General features: G+C 42.1%; 1 protein-coding gene across 1 annotated transcript in view; it reads left to right on the forward strand.

Annotated features, from left to right (window-relative positions):
- Positions 1-15,207: 15,207 nt before the first annotated feature.
- LOC106584031 (VWFA and cache domain-containing protein 1) overlaps positions 15,208-21,755 on the forward strand; it is an 80,310-nt gene continuing 73,762 nt past the window's right edge. Inside the window, exon 1 of the mRNA XM_014168821.3 lies at positions 15,208-15,731. Within this exon, the coding sequence (XP_014024296.1) occupies positions 15,480-15,731 (252 nt within the window). The 5' untranslated portion in view covers positions 15,208-15,479. The remainder of the gene's footprint in view (positions 15,732-21,755) is intronic.

A 21,755-nucleotide genomic window follows, 5' to 3' on the forward strand; every position in this document is an offset into this window, starting at 1 on the left:
TTGAAGAACCCATAGAATCTAACCACTTCTGGGAAAATTGGAAAACAAACAACAACACAAAGAGTTATCTATCCAAAATGGAGATGGTATGGTTAAACCACTTCTCCAATCTTTTTGGCTCTATAACAAAGAACAAACAGCAAAAACATATACATGATCAAATACAAATCTTAGAATCAACTATTAAAGAATACCAGAACCCATTGGATTCTCCAATTACATTGAATGAACTACAGGACAAAATACAAACCCTCCAACCCAAAAAGGGCTTTGGGGTTGATGCTATCCTAAATTAAATGATAAAATGTACAGACCTCGAATTCCAATTGGCTATACTTAAACTCTTTAACATCTTCCTCAGCTCTGGCATCTTCCCTAATATTTGGAACCAAGGACTAATCCCCCCAATCCACAAAAGTGGAGACAAATTTGACCCCAATAATTACCGGGGGATATGCGCCAACAGCAACCTTGGTAAAATCCTCTGCATTATCATTAACAGCCAACTCGTACATTTCCTCAGCGAAAACAATGTACTGAGCAAATGTCATTTTACTGAGCAAATGTACTGAGCAATGTACTGAGCAATGTACTGAGCAAATGTCATTTTACCAAATGACAGTACGACAGACCACGTAGTCACCTGGCACACCCTAATTGACAAACAAACAAAACAAAGCAAAGGCAAAGTCTTCTCATGCTTTGTTGATTTCAAAAAAGCTTTCAACTCAATTTGGCATGAAGGTCTGTTATACAAATCAACAGAAAGTGGTGTTGGGGGAAAAACATACGACATTATGAAATCCATGTACACAAACAACAAGTGTGCTGTTAAGATTGGCAAAAAACACACATTTCTTTCCACAGGGCCGGGGGGTGAGACAGGGATGCAGCTTAAGCCCCACCCTCTTGAACAGATATATCAACGAATTGGCGAGGGCACTAGAACAGTCTGCAGCACCCGGCCTCACCTTACTAGAATCGGAAGTCAAATGTCTACTGTTTGCTGATTATCTGGTGCTTCTGTCCCCAACCAAGGAGGTCTTACAGCAGCACCTAGATCTTCTGCACAGATTCTGTCACACGTGGGCCCTGACAGTAAACTCAGTAAGACAACAATTATGATGTTCTAAAAAAGGTCCAGTAGCTAGGACCACGAATAAATATTCCATCTCGACACCATTGCCCTAGAGCAGACAAGAAACTATACATAACCCGATCTAAACACGAACTTGGGAGAGGCGAAGGTCGAGAGACGTGTGTCCTCCGAAACATGACCCAACCAAGCCACACTGTTTCTTGATACAAGGCCCACTTAACCCAGAAGCCAGCTGCACCAATGTGTCAGAGGAAACACCGTACACCTGGTGACCGTGTCAGCGTGCACTCCGCCACAGGAGTCACTAGAGCGCAATGGGACAAGGACATCCTGCCGGCCAAACCCTCCCCTAAACCGGACAATGCTGGGTCAATTGTGCACCGCTCCATGGGTCTCCCGGTCGCGGCCAGCTGCAACAGAGCCTGGACTCGAACCTGGATCTCTAGTGGCACAGCTAGCACTGCAATGCAGTGCCTTCGAACACTGCACCATTCGGGGGGCCATGAGTGTAACGTTTACTGTTCATTATTTATTGTTTATTTCACTTTTGTTTATTATCTATTTCACTTGCTTTGGCAATGTAAACATATGTTTCCCATGCCAAAAAAGCCCCTTAAATTGAATTGAAATTGAGAGAGAGAGAGCGAGAGAGAAAGAGAGAGAGAGAGAGAAAGAAAGAGAGAGAGAGAAAGAGAGATAATCAAGATTGGGAGGGATGGGGTTATTGTTGTCACTGGTTGTCTTGTTTGTGACAATCTTAATTATATATTTGTTTTATGATGTTATTATTGATATTGTGAATGAATAACCTCCAAAGGAGATTGTTACATCAAGCAATTGAAATGTAATTGAGAGAGAGAAAGAAAGAGAGAGATGAGCAGAGCAGAGCAGTTATTTCTGCCATTCCCTGAACTGCCTGTCCGTCTCTCCTCTCCTCGGATCCGGCTAATGTATTCACGACTCTAGGATCCCGTGCTAATCAGCCACACTTTCCCTCTCTCACTTCTTTCTCTGTCTCTCTCCCTTTATCTTCCCCAACCAGGTGGCTTTGTAGCCGCACGGGATAATTACAATTATGCAAATGAGATAATCCTACAAGACAAATCCCTCCCCCTTAATGAGGACCCCTCCCTGGCTTCTTGTGTAATGAAGTATTTCCCCCCAAATAAACGACTCGTCAGTCATCTGAGAAGATAGGCCAGCCAGGCATCAGGATTAGTGTTTAATACATTACACTCTTAGAAAAGAGTGTTTCAAAAGCTTCTACCTGGAACCCAAAAGGTTCTACCTGGAACCAAAAAGGATTATCCCATAGGATAATCCTTTAGATTTCCCCATAGGATAATCCTTTTTGGTTCCAGGTAGAACCTTTTGGGTTCCAGGTAGAAGCCTCTTTAGAAAGGAACCAAAAGGGTTCTACCTGCAACCAAAAAGGGTTCTCCTATGGGGACAACTGAAGAACCCTTTAAAGGTTGTAGATAGCACCTTTTTTCCCTAAGAGTGTACTTAGTTAGTGTGTTGCTGTCTGAAAACTATCCAATTAATAACCTGTCTGAAGCGAATAACTCCAATGTATTGATGAATAGTGGAAGGGATATTTGAATTGCCTGTCAAACATTTATGACATGGTTGCTATTCGAATCATGTACCGTAGATCACTGCTGCTCACTGTAGCAGAAATTCAAAGGCAGGCTGGCATTTCTGTTTCATGTGTGTTCCAACTACCAATGAGTGGAGTGGAACTAATGCGAGGGCTGGAAATGGGGCTTTCTAAAGGTAATGATCGTGAGCTCCAGCTTGTTAGTGCGACATTGTGTGTGTGTGTGTCTGTCTGTCTGTCTGTGTGTATTTCATATGGTTGTCTCTCTTCTGAGAGAGAAAGTGAGGTCTCTGTGTGTAAAGGGGCTTAGTCCAGAGGATAACCGTGTTTGTGTCATCATGTGTGTGTTTGCTCATATGTGTGTGAACTTGGTGCAGAGAACATCACACAGAGACCCCAGCATGTGACAGCGCACCGATCCACTGTGCTCTGTTTAATGTGTTTGTGTGTATGCATGCGCGCGTGTGTGTGTGTGTGTGTTTGCGCGTGTGTTTGTCGAATATGTGTGTTTGTGTGTCACTGTGTTTGATGTGGCCCGGTCTTGGAGCGATAGTGCTGGCTAATTAGGCATAGGGTGTTTATTAAGGTGTACTCACTCACGCACACTTGTTGCGCTGTGTCCCATAAGGGTGTGTGGTTAAGTGTGTGTGTGCGTCCGATGTGTCAAAACAGACATGTTTTTCAACTGTCTTCGTCTGTCTTCTAGTCAACAATAAGCATGCACTGACATGCTTTGATCTCTGTCTGGTGCCTGATTCACTGGAATCCACAATGGAGCAGGCTCTCTCTCTCTCTCTCTCTCTCTCTCTCTCTCTCGCTCGCTCTCTCTCTCGTCAACAGCATCCTCTTTGGCAAGTTCGACTTGTAAAAGCCCGCGCTCTGCTATTTTATCTGAAATGTACCTGTCTTATATCATCTCGCCTGCACTGAAGTGGGAGGGGTGGACATATTTCAGGTGTGTCCTTAAAAACGTGGGCCAATTTCAAGCAGTGCTACTGGTGCCATTTAAGACTCACCAGAAGCTGGTCTTAGCGTTAACGCAGTTGGTTATGACATCGATGTTGCCGGCTGAGGTGCTCAGTAGCCTAATCAGTAGCCCGTTTTATTAAAATATCACGAGCAACAAAACAGTCAACAGACATTCCCGTTTTTACTTTCTATTGGACATCATTTTTCTCCATGCAGATTCCGTGAAACGTTTGGACTCATTAGGCCTATGTGCAATGCCCATTGAATGAAAGGTGTCAGTGATTGTAGGAAGTCTGTTTAGGAACATCAAGTTATTACAATAGACTGCTTATTGTTTTTCATCTGTTGGACCTAACTGTCAAAATGCGGGAATTCAAATCAAATCAAACTTTATTTGTCACATGCGCCAAATTCAACAAGTCTAGACCTTACCGTGAAATGCTTACTTACAAGCCCTTACCCAACAGTGCAGTTCAAGAAGAGTTAAGAAAATATTTACCAAATAAAATTAAGTAAAAAACACAATAAAATAACAATAATGAGGCTATATACAGGGAGTACCGGTACCAAGTCAGTGTGCAGGGGTACAGGTTAGTTGAGGTCATTTGTACATGTAGGTAGGGGTGAAGTGACTATGCATAAATAATAAACAGCGAGTAGCAGCAGTGTACAAAAGAAATGGGGGGGGGGGGGTGTCAATGTAAATTGTCCGGTGGCCATTTGATTAATTGTTCAGCAGTCTTATGGCTTGGAGGTAGAAGCTGTTAAGGAGCCTTGCGGTACATGCGGTAGCAGAGAAAACAGTCTATGACTTGGGTGACTGGAGTCTCTGACAATTTTATGAGCTTTCCTCTGACACCACCTATTATATAGGTCCTGGGTGGCAGGAAGCTTGGCCCCAGTGATGTACTGGGCCGTATGCACTACCCTCTGTAGCGCCTTACGGTCAGATGCCGAGCAGTTGTCATACCAGGCGGTGATGCAACCGGTCCGGATGCTCTCAATGGTGCAGCTGTAGAACATTTTGAGGATCTGGGGACCCATGCCAAATCTTTTCAATCTCCTGAGGGGGAAAAGGTTTTGTCGTGCCCTCTTCACAACTGTCTTGGTGTGTTTGGACCATGATAGTTTGTTGATGTGGACACCAAGGAACTTGAAACTCTCGACCCGCTCCACTACAGCTCCGTTGATGTTAACGGGGGCCTGTTCGGCCCGCCTTTTCCTGTAGTCCATGATCAGCTCCTTTGTCTTGCTCACATTGAGGGAGAGGTTGTTGTCCTGGCACCACACAGCCAGAATTCTGATTGCTGTCTTTGTTGCTGAATCCTTTTGTGGCCTAGGCTATTTACCTGTTCATATATTTACCTTTCACGTGGTGAAGTCACTAACAGGCCATATCAGGCGATGGTAGGCTAACATTAAAACATAATATTATAACATTTGCGTAAAGTGGCAATATGTTGGATGAGTGTGTTGGGGGTAACTCCCAGTTACCCATTAATGGTTATGAATGTGTTTCTACCTTTAGACAATGACTATCCCAGTTAGCGCTAGTTTATGCTAACTTGGTAGCTTGAAACTTCACTAGCAGTAAATGCTAGCCAACTCGCTAGTTAGCATAAGCTGCTAGGAGTGCTAGCTAGCAACCTTACTACCAGATTGTCTGAGGTAAAATACATTAAAAAAGATAACGTAACTTAATTGCAGTTGTAAATGTTTCCACTAGTCACTGATAGCCTTACTGTTAATGCAACTTTATAGCCTTTCAGCTATTTTACACAGCATTTTATGTCATATAGCTAGATAGCTAGCTAAGTTTTTAAGAGAGAGCTTTTCAATTGGCATCCCTCCCCCTGTTTTCAGTCACAGGGAGGGACTGGATTAGGTGTGAGTATTGCAGGAGGTGGGCTCATGAGTTGTGCTCCAATTTATTTGATAGCTTTATTTGTGACCTATATACAAATTAGAATCGTGCAATAGCAGAGCATTAGAGAATTGCCACATCAATGTTACACTGAATTAATTAGTTAAGTTATGAGTTATTGTTATTATATGTTATATTCCAATGTTAATGTTATTAGTTATATTCCATTCCAATATTATAATCCAATTAATATATATTTTTATTAATTAAAAACAATAACTGAAAACCTTTTGCTCCCGAATGCCCCTTTTCTAAAAACAACATTTCAAAACAGCACTGTGTCTCCCTTTTTATTGATCTCTCTAAGACTTTTGATACAGTTGATCATGCTATACTAAGGCAGAGATTGTCGAGTGTAGGTATTTCGGAGCATGCAGTTTCATGGTTTGCTAACTATCTGTCTGATAGAACTCAGTGCACTCAATTTGATGGGCTCATGTCTGTTAAATTGTCTGTCTGTAATGGTGTGCCCCAAGGCTCTGTACTTGTGCCTCTCTTTTTCACTATTTATATAAATAATTTTGACAAAAATATCCGAAATGCGCAACTTCATTTTTATGCTGATGATACTGTTATTTACTGTTGTGCCTCGTCTCTTACAAAAGCTTTCCAGAACTTGCAAACTGCTTTTTATACTCTTCAACATACCTTGTGTCAATTGAAGCTTATCCTCAATACTGACAAAACTTAACTAATGGTGTTTTCTAAAGCAAGAAATAGACTATTATTACCTGTCAGGGCAATGAGATTGAGATTGTAACCTCATATAAATATCTTGGAATTTTAATTGATGATGGCCTCTCTTTTAAATTGCATATTCAACAACTTACAAAAAAAATGTAAGCTGAAATTGGGATTTTATTTTAGGAATAAGGCCTGTTTTTCTTTTGAAGCCAGAAGGAGGCTAGTATCAGCTACATTTATGCCTTTACTAGACTATGGGGATATTTTATATATGAATGCTTCCGCTCTGTGTTTGAGATCAATTGACACCCTTTACCATGGCACTTTGAGATTTATTTTAAACTGCAAAACCCTTACGAACCACTGCACTTTGTATACCAGGGTTGGCTGGCCTTCTCTAGTCACTCGTAAGCTTAGAAACTGGTATACTTTTATGTACAAAGCCATTTTGGGTTAACTACCTTTTTATTTGGGCATTTTTATTGTTCAGAAATGTGGTGGGTACACTCTTCGTTCACTGGACTTTATCCTGCTAACTGTTCCAAATGTCCGAACTGAATTTGGTAAAAGGGCTTTTATGTACTCTGCGCCATCGTCTTGGAACGCCTTACAAAAAATACTTTTAAACTGGAAGAACTTGTCCCAATTGGTATTTTTAAATCACTGATGAATGATCTTGAGACTGATTCCCTGACCTGACAATGATTTTAATTTGCTGTTTTTGATTTGATTTTTTCTGCCGTATTCATTGACCTGGCCAAAGCTTTTGACTCTGTTAATCACCACATCCTCATCGGAAGACTCAGTAGCCTTGGTTTCTCAAACGATTGCGTCGCCTGGTTCACCAACTACTTCTCTGATAGAGTTCAGTGTGTCAAATCGGAGGGCCTGCTGTCCGGACCTCTGGCAGTCTCTATGGGGGTACCACAGGGTTCAATTCTTGGGCCAACTCTTTTCTCTGTATACATCAATGATGTCGCTCTTGCTGCTGGTGAATCTCTGATCCACCTCTACGCAGACGACACCATTCTGTATACTTCTGGCCCTTCTTTGGACACTGTGTTAACAACCCTCCAGACGAGCTTCAATGCCATACAACTCTCCTTCCGTGGTCTCCAACTGCTCCTAAATGCAAGTAAAACTAAATGCATGCTCTTCAACCGATCGCTGCCTGCACCTGCCCGCCTGTCCAGCATCACTTCTCTGGACGGTTCTGACTTAGAATTTGTGGACAACTACAAATACCTAGGTGTCTGGTTAGACTGTAAACTCTCCTTCCAGACTCACATCAATCATCTCCAATCCAAAGTTAAATCTAGAATTGGCTTCCTATTTCGCAACAAAGCATCCTTCACTCATGCTGCCAAACATACCCTTGTAAAACTGACCATCCTACCAATCCTCGACTTCGGCGATGTCATTTACAAAATAGCGTCCAATACCCTACTCAACAAGCTGGATGCAGTCTATCACAGTGCCATCCGTTTTGTCACCAAAGCCCCATATACTACCCACCACTGCGACCTGTACGCTCTCGTTGGCTGGCCTTCGCTTCATAATCGTCGCCAAACACATTGGCTCCAGGTCATCTACAAGACCCTGCTAGGTAAAGTCCCCCCTTATCTCCGCTCACTGGTCACCATAGCAGCACCCACCTGTAGCACGCGCTCCAGCAGGTATATCTCTCTGGTCACCCCTAAAGCCAACTCCTCCTTTGGTCGTCTCTCCTTCCAGTTCTCTGCTGCCAATGACTGGAACGAACTACAAAAATCTCTGAAACTGGAAACACTTATCTCCCTCACTAGCTTTAAGCACCAGCTATCAGAGCAGCTCCCAGATCACTGCACCTGTACATAGCCCATCTATAATTTAGCCCAAACTACTACACCTACTGTATTTATTTATTTTATTTATTATTTTGCTCCATTGCACCATATTATTTATATTTGAACTTTGAACTTTCTTCAAATTATAAATCTACCATTCCAGTGTTTTACATGCTATACTTTATTTACTTTGCCACCATGGCCTTTTTTGCCTTTACCTCCCTTCTCTCACATCATTTGCTCACATTGTATATAGTCTTATTTTTGTCTACTGTATCATTGATTGTATGTTGTCTTACTCCATGTGTAACTCTTTGTTTTTGTATGTTGTCGAACTGCTTTGCTTTATCTTGGCCAGGTCGCAATTGTAAATGAGAACTTGTTCTCAACTTGCCTACCTGGTTAAATAAAGGTTAAATAAATTCAATTAAATGAAATACACGCTCCTTACAGCGAGTGCGGGGAGTTGGCTCTGGTCTGAAACCTCGCTCCGCCAAACAACCCATGTGCCCCCCCCCCCAAAAAAAAAATATTGGGCTGTCTCTCGGGCTTCCGTCGTGGTTGCAAACCCCGGAGTCGTCGTTGATGTTCCTTCGCTGCCTCCGCCTGCTTCCATGGCAAGCTTCTGTCTCCTGCCATGATTTCGTCCCACGTCCAGGATGTCCTCCACTCCTGGCTTTCCTCCCAAGTCCAGGATTCCTTCACCTGGTCACGCTGCTTGGTCCTGGTATGAAGGGATATTCTGTCACGTTCGTCATAATAATGATCGGACCAAGGCGCAGCGTGAGTAGTGTCCCACATAATTTTTTAGAAAGTGAAACTTTAGAAAAATCCCAAACAAATAAAGAATAAACGAACCGTGACTACAATGCAACTACACATAGGCAGCCTTTTCCCCACCTGTGTTTAAGTATGATCCCCAATCAGAGACAATGATAGACTCTGATTGGGGACCATACCCAGCCAAACAAAGAAATAAGAAAACTAGATTGCCCACCCAAATCACACCCCGACCTGACCAAATACAGAAATAGAAAGGCTCTCTAAGGTCAGGGCGTGACACTGCAATTAGACATTGTTCTTAGGGGGGGGGGGGGGGCTAGTTACCCCCTAAGACCCTACTATTTAATAAACTATATTCAATGGACAGAACAAACATCCATGCCTCCTGCTGAAGAAACCTTAGCCCTACTTGTGCACACATTGTCTTATGCTCATGGAACGAGAGATGCAATTTATGACATCATGCTTCGAAATATTGTTTTTGGTTTAAAAAACAGATTGGGTTTTAAATACAATTTTATGGAAAACAATCAAACTTATTAGAAAGATTCACTGTCCATGGGTTTGTGATGAGAACATACATGGCTCGTATGCAATTTGCAATGCAATTTCATCTGCTATATCTGGAGAAGTGCAAATATGATCTGTAAGATGGTTCCATGATGTTTATAAAGCATTACATTTGCGAGCAGTAGGCTATAACGGTGAGTGGACATTCCCCCTTTGTTTTGATACTGGATCTGGATGTGCTTAAAACCCTCCATAGTCTAAGTTGCCTTGTCTGTATTATACACAATTATGGTACCTGTAACTGTATATAGACAAAGCCTATTTAAAAACAAGTTATTTTGTTTTCATTAGAATTTGATTAGAATTATTCACTGTCTTTTTAGGCCTTATTAATAGCCTAGTGAATTGAATCTTGCTTATTGACTACGATTGACATGTCCATGTGCAGATCGCAATTTACAGTAAGCCTAGCTCCTATATCAGTATGAATGCTATAGCCTATGTTTAACAATGTACTTCCATATTGAAGCAATGCAACTAGAACAATGTGGACTGCAAACATGTTCAAAGTATTTAGCAAATATGGGGCAGGCTATTTAACGAACTTCATCAAAACCCAGCCCTTTTGCGCCTCTGCCAGCTACTGCACCCATAATTCTGGTTGTGAAAATAGCAAAAATATTTCTGACACACCCCCGTAAGATTTACCATTGCGTTACAATATAGCCCATAGCCTCAAAACAAGGTTAAAACTTTAATTTTGATATAATGGATGATCAGTCCATCCATAGCTCTGTCTGTGAATTTGAGAGTGGTTACATTTCTCCAGACTAATCCCTCAGGTTTTTACGAAACAGGGGCGGTAAGAACGCTTTGTTATTGTTTCAAGTGCTGATTGCAAATTTATGAAGAGCAAAGTCAGGCATGGGATGCATACACATGCTCATAGGAACGCAGACACGTGTACCTGCACGTACGCTAGAGCTGGGCGATATGGACCAAAATCAATATCAAGATAAATGTAGTGATTTATCACGATAAATTGAATGATACACTTATAACATTAATGTGCACTACAGTTATTTTGTTTATATAACCCTTAAAACTAATACTACTACTTTGAATGTAGTAGCTATCAATTGTCTCATTAACATATGCACACACTGTCATGTCCTGAACAGTAAAGAGGTTATTTTGTTATTATAGTATGGTCAGAGCGTGGCAGGGGGGTGTTTGTCTTGTGTGTTTTGGGTTTGATCTATGTTATCTATTTCTATGTTTTCCCTTCTAGTTCTTCTATTTCTATGTTGTGTATGTTTGGGTTGATCTCTAATTGGAGGCAGCTGATCCTCGTTGCCTCTGATTAGAGATCATATTTAAGTAGGGGTTTTTCTTCATGGGTTTTGTGGGTAGTTGTTTCCTTGTATAGTCAGTGCACCTTACGGGACTGTTTGTTGTTGTTGTTGTTGTTGTTGTTGTTGTTGTTGTTGTTGTTGTTGTTGTTGTTGTTGTTGTTGTTGTTGTTGTTGTTGTTGTTGTTGTTGTGGTCGTCGTCGTCGTCGTCGTGTTTAAGTGTGGTTCTTTAATAAATACGAAGATGAGCACTTTATCCGCTGCATTTTGGTCCGATGATTTTTCCTCCTCAGACGACGAAGTATGTGACACACACAAACACTTACACATACTGAGAATGCACCTGTAGCACTCTCCCCATGCAGGTGTGAAGCAGAGAGCTGTCTGTCTCTATGTTTTAATCCTCTCCATTAATAAACACCTCTCCTTGACATTAAAGCTCAGATGAGGTCTCCTCACTGTGGCCTGGACACATGAGGAGGAGGAGAGGAGAAATGTTTTCCTGTACTGCCTTTGTTAAAATGGACAGATATTTCGCCATGGTTTGTTTACTGTTAAAATATATGCTTTTATGCACTGTGCATATATTTGACCCTTCTTCAGCAAACATCCTTCTGTTTGGAAGTGTCTAAAAGCATCTTTTACGACTATGAAAACATCTGACAGGTTCTCAGGCCAAGGACACAAAAACAGACGTCTCATTCATGCTGCGTGTCTGTGCTCTCCATCTGCCCACCGGCTGACTCCCCTGGCTCCGGCTCTGGCCCTCCCACAGCAGGCTCTGAGGAGTGAGGCTGGGACTGAGGCTGGGACGTCTCTACTTCTCTGGGACAGGCAAACACTAATCAGAACACTGGGAATGGGAGAGAGGCTAGTTCCAGGCTACACTCGTAGAAAAAAGCGGTCCAAAAGGGTTCTTTGGCCATCTCTATAGGATTACAGCTACAGTAGAACCCTTTTTGGTTCCAGTTAGAACTATTTTGGGTTCCATGTAGAACCCTCTGTGGAAAGGGTTTTACATGTAATCCAAAAGGTTTCTACCTGGAACCAAAAGGGTTCTACCTGGAATCAAAAAGGGTTCTTCAAAGGGTTTATGAGGGAAGAATTACTTATTTACCTGATTTATTTGATATTAATGGTGAACAATTCATATTTAACTAATAGTAAGACATTTCTGTCCTACTAGTGTGTGTTTTTAGTTCCCTGCAGCTAATCTGGGTTTGGTATGGTCACCAGAAATGGCTTGAGCTGACAAATGAGTTAAAGACTGCATTACATAGACAAGAATGTGTTTTACTAGGGATAGTTTAGGAGTAGATCAATCCCTCATTGTCTCAAAATCATCCTTGCATCTGGGAAACTAAACCAGGGTGGGGTTAAGACAACAACCCCGTACAGATAACGACCGGATGAACCCAGAGTGGCTTATGATGCCCCAATCTGCATGGGATGAGTGGTACCAGTCATGATTAAGCCTTTTTAGTGTCAGCTATATATAGTGCTCTGTATTTGTGTAAAGGTTAGGTTACTCGGTCCAACACTCAAGGGTGTGGGGTCGACCAGCCTCATTATTGCAATAATGAATCAATATTGAATAAAGATGATTGTTTGAAGAAATGACAAAGTCTCTCTCACTTGATCAGAATATTCCACAACAGGTTCTCCTATGGGGACAGCTGAAGGACTGTTTAAGGTTCTAGATTGCACCTTTTTTTTCTAAGAGTGTATATCCCGGATAGACTGAAAAACGTCCTCCCCTCCCTCTGACCATGGATGGTAGCTACTGTATATGAGCAAAATGTTGGAGACTTATAGATAGAGTATCCACCATATTTGAGCCAGCTACCCAGTCCTGGTCAGTGTTACTTTTTATCTTCGAGACTAAAGGGCAAAAGAGGAGACTAGAGTTGAAAATTAGCTGGCAGGCTAAATCTGGCATATTTACAGAAATGCTGATTAAATGTAATTAAGTAGCCTAAAGTAAAATCCTGGTTAAGACATGGCTTCATTGTTGAAAATACATTTTCCAAAGGTCAAAGAAAGAGTAATGACATGGAGAAGGCTAATCGGGTGTTCACATGCAATAGGAGTTATCGGATGTCCGGAGTTCCGACTGGGAAGTTTCAGTTGAATGACCCACCAAGTCGTAATTACAAGTGGGAAACTCAGAGATAATCCTGTTACCCAAGTTGCCGAGTTGTGACGTTTCACCACTGACCTTTCAACTTTTTAACCAAAAGATGACCGCAAATTTGTTTTTGACAATTACACACTTATCAATATGGATAATGTGGAGCTAGTTTGACCTTTTGTCAATGTTAAGCACAAAATCTAACTTTATTAGTGTCAAAGCCGATTTATGCTTGATCCAGCAATGCGGTCCAGAGGCTCCGTATGGAATTGTACCAATTGCGGAGGTCAAATCTAGCTCCGTACTGCATGGCTGTGTGCCTCCCAAATGTTGTAACAATGCGGAGGGCTCCGTATAGCGCCATATAGCTTTGCATTAACATGATTGGTTGACGGCACTAAACACAAACTCACTTCTTTGACAACTTCCTTCACAACAGCTCTGTGAAGCGCAAGAAGTATGAATGCCCTGACTTCTGCAGAGCCCACATCGCAGTAAATGCGGCAAATGCAGAACCTCCCGGATTAACCATAAATTGACTTTAAGGCCATTGGTTATAGGTCTTGTAGTTGAAGAAGCTGACAATGCGCCATCAGTGCATTAAACTACAAACTTTAATGATGAGACTCTGCATAACTCATAAGGGGATATCAAATAAATAAATAATAAGGGGAGAGGGAATGGCGACACCTCCACACACTACATCATGGCAGCTCTGACTGATCTTCTACCAAGAAGCCCTCGCTCTAATACAGGAGTCAATTAGAATACAGGTATGGATGCATGTCACAATAAAAGTCCTATACACATATAAACATCACATTCCAGTCCCACATTATCAACGTTAGCTAGCTTATCAAGCTAGCTGAAATATTACTGGTTGAAGAATTGGCTGACTTCAAAAGCACTTGAACACAATTCGATCTTAGGATTTCCCATTTCTCACTTTCGATGATCACATGAATGTCCCAAAAGACCTCAGCTGGGTCATAATTAAGTTGCGTTCCCCTGCTCAGACGTTGCATGCATCAACCAATGGTTGCGTGACACGTCATCGACTGTGCAGTCGCCAGTGGGGCACCAAATTGATATAACATATGATGAGGTTAGCTGATATGTAAAATACCTATCCAGGCATTGTACGATTTGGCATGCGTCAGCAACGTCTGAGCAGGGGAACACGACTTTACGCTCATGTGTACTATTCTCCAATCAGGGCTTTTTTTAAAGGCGGCTGCTGATTGGAGGTCATCAACTGGATGGAAGTAGGCATGTGGCAGCCCTTCTAAAGAATCACATGAAATGTATATTACTCTGAGCAGGACTTTACTGTCGTTAGAAACCCATATTCTTCCAAACACAGTCACATCTTATTATCAGATCTCAGTTACATGCATAAAATAAAATACAGAGATCATTTAAACGACATACAGTATAGTATTTGGAGTAGCCTAGAACCCGTTGTGTCTGTTCTGTGAATTACATTATGGACACCGAAGACAGTATGTTCTATGGGAGACTCCAGCCCCGGTTTCACTTGCTTTATATTATGGACACTGAAGACAGTATGTTCTATGGGAGACTCCAGCCCCGGTTTCACTTGCTTTACATTATGGACACTGAAGACAGTATGTTCTATGGGAGACTCCAGCCCCGGTTTTACTTGCTTTACATTATGGACACTGAAGACAGTATTTTCTATGGGAGACTCCAGCCCCGGTTTTACTTGCTTTACATTATGGACACTGAAGACAGTATGTTCTATGGGAGACTCCAGCCCCGGTTTTACTTGCTTTACATTATGGACACTGAAGACAGTATGTTCTATGGGAGACTCCGGTCCCGTGTTTTACTGGCTAGTTTCAATTTCACAAATGAGAAATGTAGCCTATTGGTGAGTTCCAGACCGACTAGGTAAGGCTCCTGCGCAGCCAGTTGGTCCTCCCTCACCTGGGACGACTTTAGAGATTCTTGTTTTTCTACAGTCAAAAGACTACGACATCCACCATTACTACAGTAACATAGCAGTCAACCTAAAGCACTTAAAAAAGTGCGTTAGCCCTATGTAATATCTATTTGCTTGATGAGCATTTCAATAAAAACGATATTCCACAGTGTTTGTCTATACTGTGGTTTGTTGTTTTATAAAATACTATGTTGCTTCTACAGATGTCCAGCAGCTATTGGTAGATTATATGTCCAGCATATTGTTTTACAGTAGCCTAGTTGTTTTGGGAGATCGTTCTCCAAATACAATCCCAATCCATTCCCAACTCAAGAGCCATGCCGTTGTTTTGCTCCCGTACTCCTACTTTCACCCCCATTGTGATTCTCGGGCTTACGCTTTACTGGAGTTGGTGCGGAGTGAGCAGGATCTATCGACAAATGCACAACTATCAGCGCTTTTATGGATTGTATTCTCCTACCTTCGTGGATTTCCAAAATATGAATTGATGTCGTCGTTTAAAGTCGAGGAATTTCGTCTTGACATTAAGGCCAGGTATAGCTACGAAGTTGTAAAATAGTTCCCTTGAAGTTTTTCCCTCAGGGCTGCAAAGCGAATTTCCAGTTTACTATTCAACTACTACCCCAGCCATCATATGGCGAGGCGAGTAGGGGGAGAAGGATCCGTGATTTTAACACGATCTCCATTCACGAATTGGAATAGGAACTCGAGACTCCACTGGTGTAACTTCATGGCTGTTTTTTTTAGCTTTGTGGCAGTATTGTCGCTTCTATGTTGTGGATTTTGTGGCGCTGAAACGGAGTTTTCGATCTTGGAGGAGGCACAAGTTTTAGCCGTACAAATGAAAAAACTGTCCTCGCAGGAGCTTGGAGTCTTCACCATGCAGGTAACCACAATTTTCTGTTTCGATTTCTGTCAACATTCGCCAATTAAAAAAAAATATAATTCGACAACATACTTTTTAAATAGATTTTATCTAGTCCTAATTGCGCATTGTATCATGAATTGGTTCATTTGCAGTCTACAATCGGCAAATGTATGTTGCATTATCTTTAGTTGCTACATGGTTGCAGTGCTACACTGTTGTAACTGTTGTCAGAAATGTAATTAATGTTCCATCAAACTATATCGATTACAGCCGCGTTCTTTCTTAGATGGTTGTATATTTACCTTTTTGAATGGCTCAGTAGCAACCATTCTGAAAGGCGTTCTCTTCGAAGGATCTTGACAATGTTGCTGCGTAACAGCACCTTGAAATAGTTGGTGTTGGGACACATTATCTGGAACTTTATCGCTTATAGGAAGGATTAATTCAAGGGGTCGGAGGATCAATTATTCTGATAACGTTGTTTGCTGGCAGGATTTCGACATTGGTTAACCGCATTATCTTCTCAGAACCTTTTATTATTGGCGTGACAAATGTTTTGGCGGCCTATAGCATAAAACACCCAAATTGGTGTGTGAATGAAGGGGAGGAAGAGGGTTTCTTTGAACTTCAAACACTGGGTTCACATTTCCCCCTCCTGTCACCACTGCTCCTATTCTAATGAATAGTATGACACTGCTACATATTAATTTATTCGATATGCCGTTAATTTGAATAAAGAAACATAATATTTTAGCCGGAGTTTATACTTATTTTCCCTTTGCCTGATTGTAGGCTATGATGAGAACACCAGTAATTAGAATGGTTGTTTATTTGATAGTTGTACATTTTAATTATAGATGGATTTAAATTACTAGGCTACCTTAATTTTGCTTCCACATTTTGTGGACTGTGTAGTTATTTTGTGAGTACAAAGTGTATTGTACACAATAGCATGCCATTACAGATTGATACTTAATTTTTATAAACCTTTCTAAATATCCCAGAAAATAAATCTGTGTTATTTGAAATATAACCCAGACTACTTCTGTAATGGGAAACACTGTTTTGTATTGTTCATTTTGAAGGTAGTGTCTCTTGATCAACAAATGGCTAACCGACTATACTACAGTGGTGGCTTTGAGACATGTGGTGATGAAGGGGGTTACTTCAGAGGCAGGCCCCGTAGTTCTGGTCAGTAGGGGGCCCGGCCCAAATTGTGTTTCATCTCCCCACTACTCTTCATCCTACCACTGAGACCCAGCTTTCAGGCCTGCTCTGATAACCGGAGCCTCCTTTGTCACGATTTCTCTCTCCTTTCTCTATTCTCTTGCCCCCTTCACAATTTCTCTCTCTCATTCTATCTGTTTTTATTTTGTTCACTCTGTTTTTCTCTCCCTCTCTCTCTCTCTCATTGGCCTCACAATATCATATTATCCATTTTATTTTACGATTGATGTCTTTAAATATTCCTGCCTTTGCTGTGGTGTACTTCTAATGAGTGGACTGAATGAAAGCTCATATTCTGTCTTCTGGTTTGAGGCTGAGGTCTGTTTGTTTCTGATTTATCCCACAAAAACATTTCATGCCAAAATGTATTTTCATCATTTCCCTTAAAAAAAAAAAAATGCAACATTCTAGGTTGACTCATATTATTTTACAAGCTGTACAAATCTAACTTGGCATTTAGCTCATTTCTCATTTAATTCAGGTGTTGCTTTGATATAAATCTGTGTTTGGTCAGACCTCTGACCACACAGCTAGGTGATGTGAATCCAGTCAAAACAGTAATCTGCCCATGTAAATAAATCCTGAGATGTGGCTATGGGATGGTAGCTCTCTGCCCTGACACCTGTGTGTTGCTGCTTAGTCAGACACGGTCCGGCCCGGGCCTGTTGCTCCAGGTGTGTAGGACGGTCTCTAGCAATGCTACCTGGGATTTTCCATATGCTGTGGTCAGGATGAGGTGCTCCCGCCATGGCGAAGCCAGGGGGAATATGACAGGGAAAAAAGACAAGATGCACAAAATAATCGGATAAAATTCCTGTGCTCATGGTGTGGTTTCTAACAGAGGTTTAGGCCAGTCCATTTTTGCTGCTTTTTAATGAACCAAACCTCACTTTGTCCTCTTAACTCCAAATCTGTGGATGTAATGCAACACCAACCAAACCCCCATCCCCAAACCCTGGTCTTGTTTGTAATTTGATGTGTGCCACTGCCCTGTCATGGTTTCTTGAGTCAATGGGTCAAATTGATGCAATCTGTCAGTGAGTTATTCAATTATCAAGGGAGCCTGGTAGCACAGACAACCCTATGTTCTCAATTGTGTTTGTAACTTAACGCGTCGATAATCAAGTGCTTCTGTGGAGAGGAGCTTTGGTGATGAGTGAGTAGGCCTACCCCTGCAAGCATTTTTAGGGCATTCAGTGGTTGAAATTGTTATAATTTTGAAAGAATAATTGTTGACCCAATTTTAGCTGGTTTTGAAGTTTTAAAATCTAAAGTTGAACAAACAGATGTTTTGGTTGATATTTTTATACACTAGTGCGGTGGTCACCAACCGGGCGGTCGACTGGTCCGTCTTCAAGGCATTCCTAGTCAATCACCAAACATTTCTGTAGAAAAGCTTGTGCTCCCTTTTTTGTTTTGTTTCGCCGTTGAAGATAGGTGCACTTGATTCAGAAACTCTGCGCGCTGGATAGGAAAAGCGTTCCCATTTTGAACCATTTAATTTGCAAACTCATGCTACCTGGCGCACCGGGAGAGCTGTGGCTAAATCGCATAGCTCAAATCTCCATGCCTACAGCTTGTACAACCCCGGCCCCAGCTAAGTTTGATACTAGCCTACTTGACATATCATAACTTTTAAAACAATGACCAGAGAGTCTGTCAAAGAATACAGCAAAGTGATGCTGTCTTTTTAGTGAGTTCATGTTTTGCAAGTTTTTATTCAACACTTTTACAAAACATAAAACACACTTCTCCCTACTTCCACTCGTGCTGGAATTAATGAATTGCCAAGTGTATTGATAGGCCTGTGTTTTATTATTAGCATCTCGTCGTGTCTATTTTAATGTCAAGGAATATTTCACTTTCTCTCGTCATAGGAACAACATGAATTTGTGCCTGAGAGGGATGCGTTGCGAATTGAGTTTCGCCATCAGGTGGAGGACAATGTGGGAAGTCTCACCAGAGAAAAGGAGTGAGCAGGGACCGTGAGAGCTAGACCCTCTGCTGCTCTCTCCCTCCGCTCAGACTAATGCTGTGTTCAAGGCAACTGGGAACTCGGAAATCTCACACTAATGCTGTGTTCAAAGCTACTGGGAACTCGGGCATCCTTTCTAGAGCTCTGGCCTGAAGATCACGGACATGATTTGACCCCCCCCCCCCCGGGTTCCCAGCTGTCTTGAAAGCACCATGACCATCAGATGCAGGTACCATCAGACCAGTAAAATAATAAAACAAATTATTTAAATTTGTGTTCAGCTGTGCCTCGTGCTACATGAACTGATTTATTTTGTTATCAAAGCTCAAGTTTTGAAATATGATATGGTCTGAGAATAATATTGGCGGGCCAAGCATATAGCTGATATGCTGTGGTAATGTTTTAGGCCTACTGCACAAAACTCATTTCTACAGAACAGTTTTTAATAGGTTAATGTAAAAAAAAAAAAAATTCAGTCATGTTTAAAAAATACATCTGAGCAGTACATCTCTGCTTGCTAAGTTATGTTGACTCAGTAAAGGTTGGTGGCCACTGCAGTAGTGGATGTATTCTCTATCAACTGTTGAGACACACTGGCAGGTAGCCTAGTGGTTAGAGCGTTGGACTAGTAACCGAAAGGTTGCAAGATCGAATCCCCGAGCGGACAAGGTTATAAAATATGTCTTTCTGCCCCTGAACAAGGCAGTAAACCCACTGTTCCTAGGCTGTAATTGAAAATAAGAATTTGCTCTTAACTGACTTTCCTAGTTAAATAAGGTTAAAAAAATAAGTAATAAATAAAAAAAACACCGACCCAGGCCAACAGTATAGCCTTTAGTTCCAGTTAGGCCTAGCGAACTAAGCAGAGCATAGGGAATACATTATAAGCTTGGTTAGACCTCTCTCTCGACACATCCTATCTCACCTCGCTCTCGTCCTCTCTCCCATTCGTCAAAAGACAAACTATAAAATGCACAGAAATATTCCGAATTCCTGATGTTTCTCTGCACACTCAGAAAGATGGCTTCATCTAGATCAGTATTTCCGAATCCTGTGGCGGTTACCAGCCCTGGCTCTCACATCCATCACTCTTGGGCGTGCTGGGGTGGGGTGGCTGGGTCTCTGTGGTGGGCCTGCGGCTGTTGCCCTCCCGGCCCCCCGGCTACTTTACTCCCTTGCACATGTTTCTCTGACGGGGTGAGCTGCTACTCCTTTGTTCCGATGCCTGAACTCCCACTGACCTCGCCTCTTTAAAAAAAAAAAAAAGCTGTGTTCTGTTTGTTCAAAAGATCTAGAAATTTGTTACTGGGTGATCTTCCTTTTTGGGTTTATGGGCTCTCTGTCATTGTACGGAAGTCTCCCTTCATATTCCATTTTGTTTTACGTTTAAGCAGTAGTTCACAATTCCACGTAGTATTTGTTCATAGGCAAGGTTTTGGGACCAGGGACCAGTCTTGTTTACTTATTGGAGCAATTTAAGATGTGTGTAAAAAAATGTTTGGTTGTCAAGAAGAACCTAGTGAAATAGCTCATTTCTGAAGCAGTATGCTCCCTCGCTTCCAATGCTGCAGGAGACTAGCCATGGCAACATTTTCAATACATGTGAGTTGCTTGTGTTTCAGCCTTGCTCCAGGCAGTGAGATACTCAATCCCCTTGTTTCAGCCCCTTTTAACCCCCCCCCATCTCCCCTCGCCAAGGCGAGGAATGAATAAAATGGTGAACAGCATTGTTCGAGATGAAGGATTGACGGTCCAGTCTCCAGAATACGGCTGTTTTCCAAATGTCACACTATATAGGCCCCTGTGGGCCCTTTTCGAAAAGTAGTGCACTATAAAGGGAATAGGGGGCCATTTGGGACATAGTCTCATCTGGTCTGGACAAAAGGAGTGAGTTACAGTATGACTTTCAGAGTTGATCTCCTTTCCTTCCCGCCTGAGTTGACTGGTCTGGGCCAGCTGCTGGGTTTAAATCAGTTGGTACGCTACGGCTTGGTCGACTAGATCATTTATCTGATGGGATTCCCACATACCTTTTTTTGTTTGTTGTAAAAGTATTTTTTATTGTTGTATGTTCTCAGACCAAATCGTCTTTCAATGTTTTTAAGTTAGCTCGCTACCGCTTCAGTTTTTGCTCTTATCCTCTTTTTCCCCCCCCTCTCTCTCCTACCTTCCTGGTATCTTGTACAAACCTTCACCTGGGATGCCATGCTGGAGTTAAGAATCAGGAGGGAATGTTCCTCTGCAACTGTCTCACTTAAATGGACCAAAACATTGGGCTATATTTCTGTTTTTCCTTAGTCATAGAAAACCGCTTTGGCCTCCTCACATTCCTGAATTTCCTGATCTTTTTTTTTTTTAAATCAGTTCCATCAAGCTATGTTCCCTTCGAGCGTCAGGTGATCCGTTGGTTAGGCCCAGAAACTGAAGTTGGGGTGGCCAGTAATAAGAAATGGCACAATCCAGTTAGCCTAACACTCTCCTCTCAATCTCTCTCTCTCTCTCTCTCTCGCTCTCAGAAAAGGAGCTTTATGGTAGCCTGTCTTTGTGTGTGTGTGTCTCGGGGGGGGGATCCCTGTGTGTCGATCCAGCACGCATGACCCAGTATAGCAGGGCAGAGACCTCTCCATACCACCCCTTCACTCACCACAATGGGCTTGGCTAAAATTAACTGAACTCCCGAAACAGAAAGAGGTAAAGAATAAGGAAGGGGGGATGGGGAGGAGCAGGCACACTGTTGAGGGAAGTAGGGAGATCAATGGCTACCCTCCCTCCCCTCCTACAGCCCTGTACGTTTGTTAGCTCTTGAGAATTCCCCAACCCCCCCCCCTCTTCTATTCTCT

Source organism: Salmo salar, chromosome 23 (genome assembly GCF_965601325.2).
Source record: "Salmo salar chromosome 23, fSalSal1, whole genome shotgun sequence".
Lineage (NCBI taxonomy): Eukaryota > Metazoa > Chordata > Actinopteri > Salmoniformes > Salmonidae > Salmo > Salmo salar.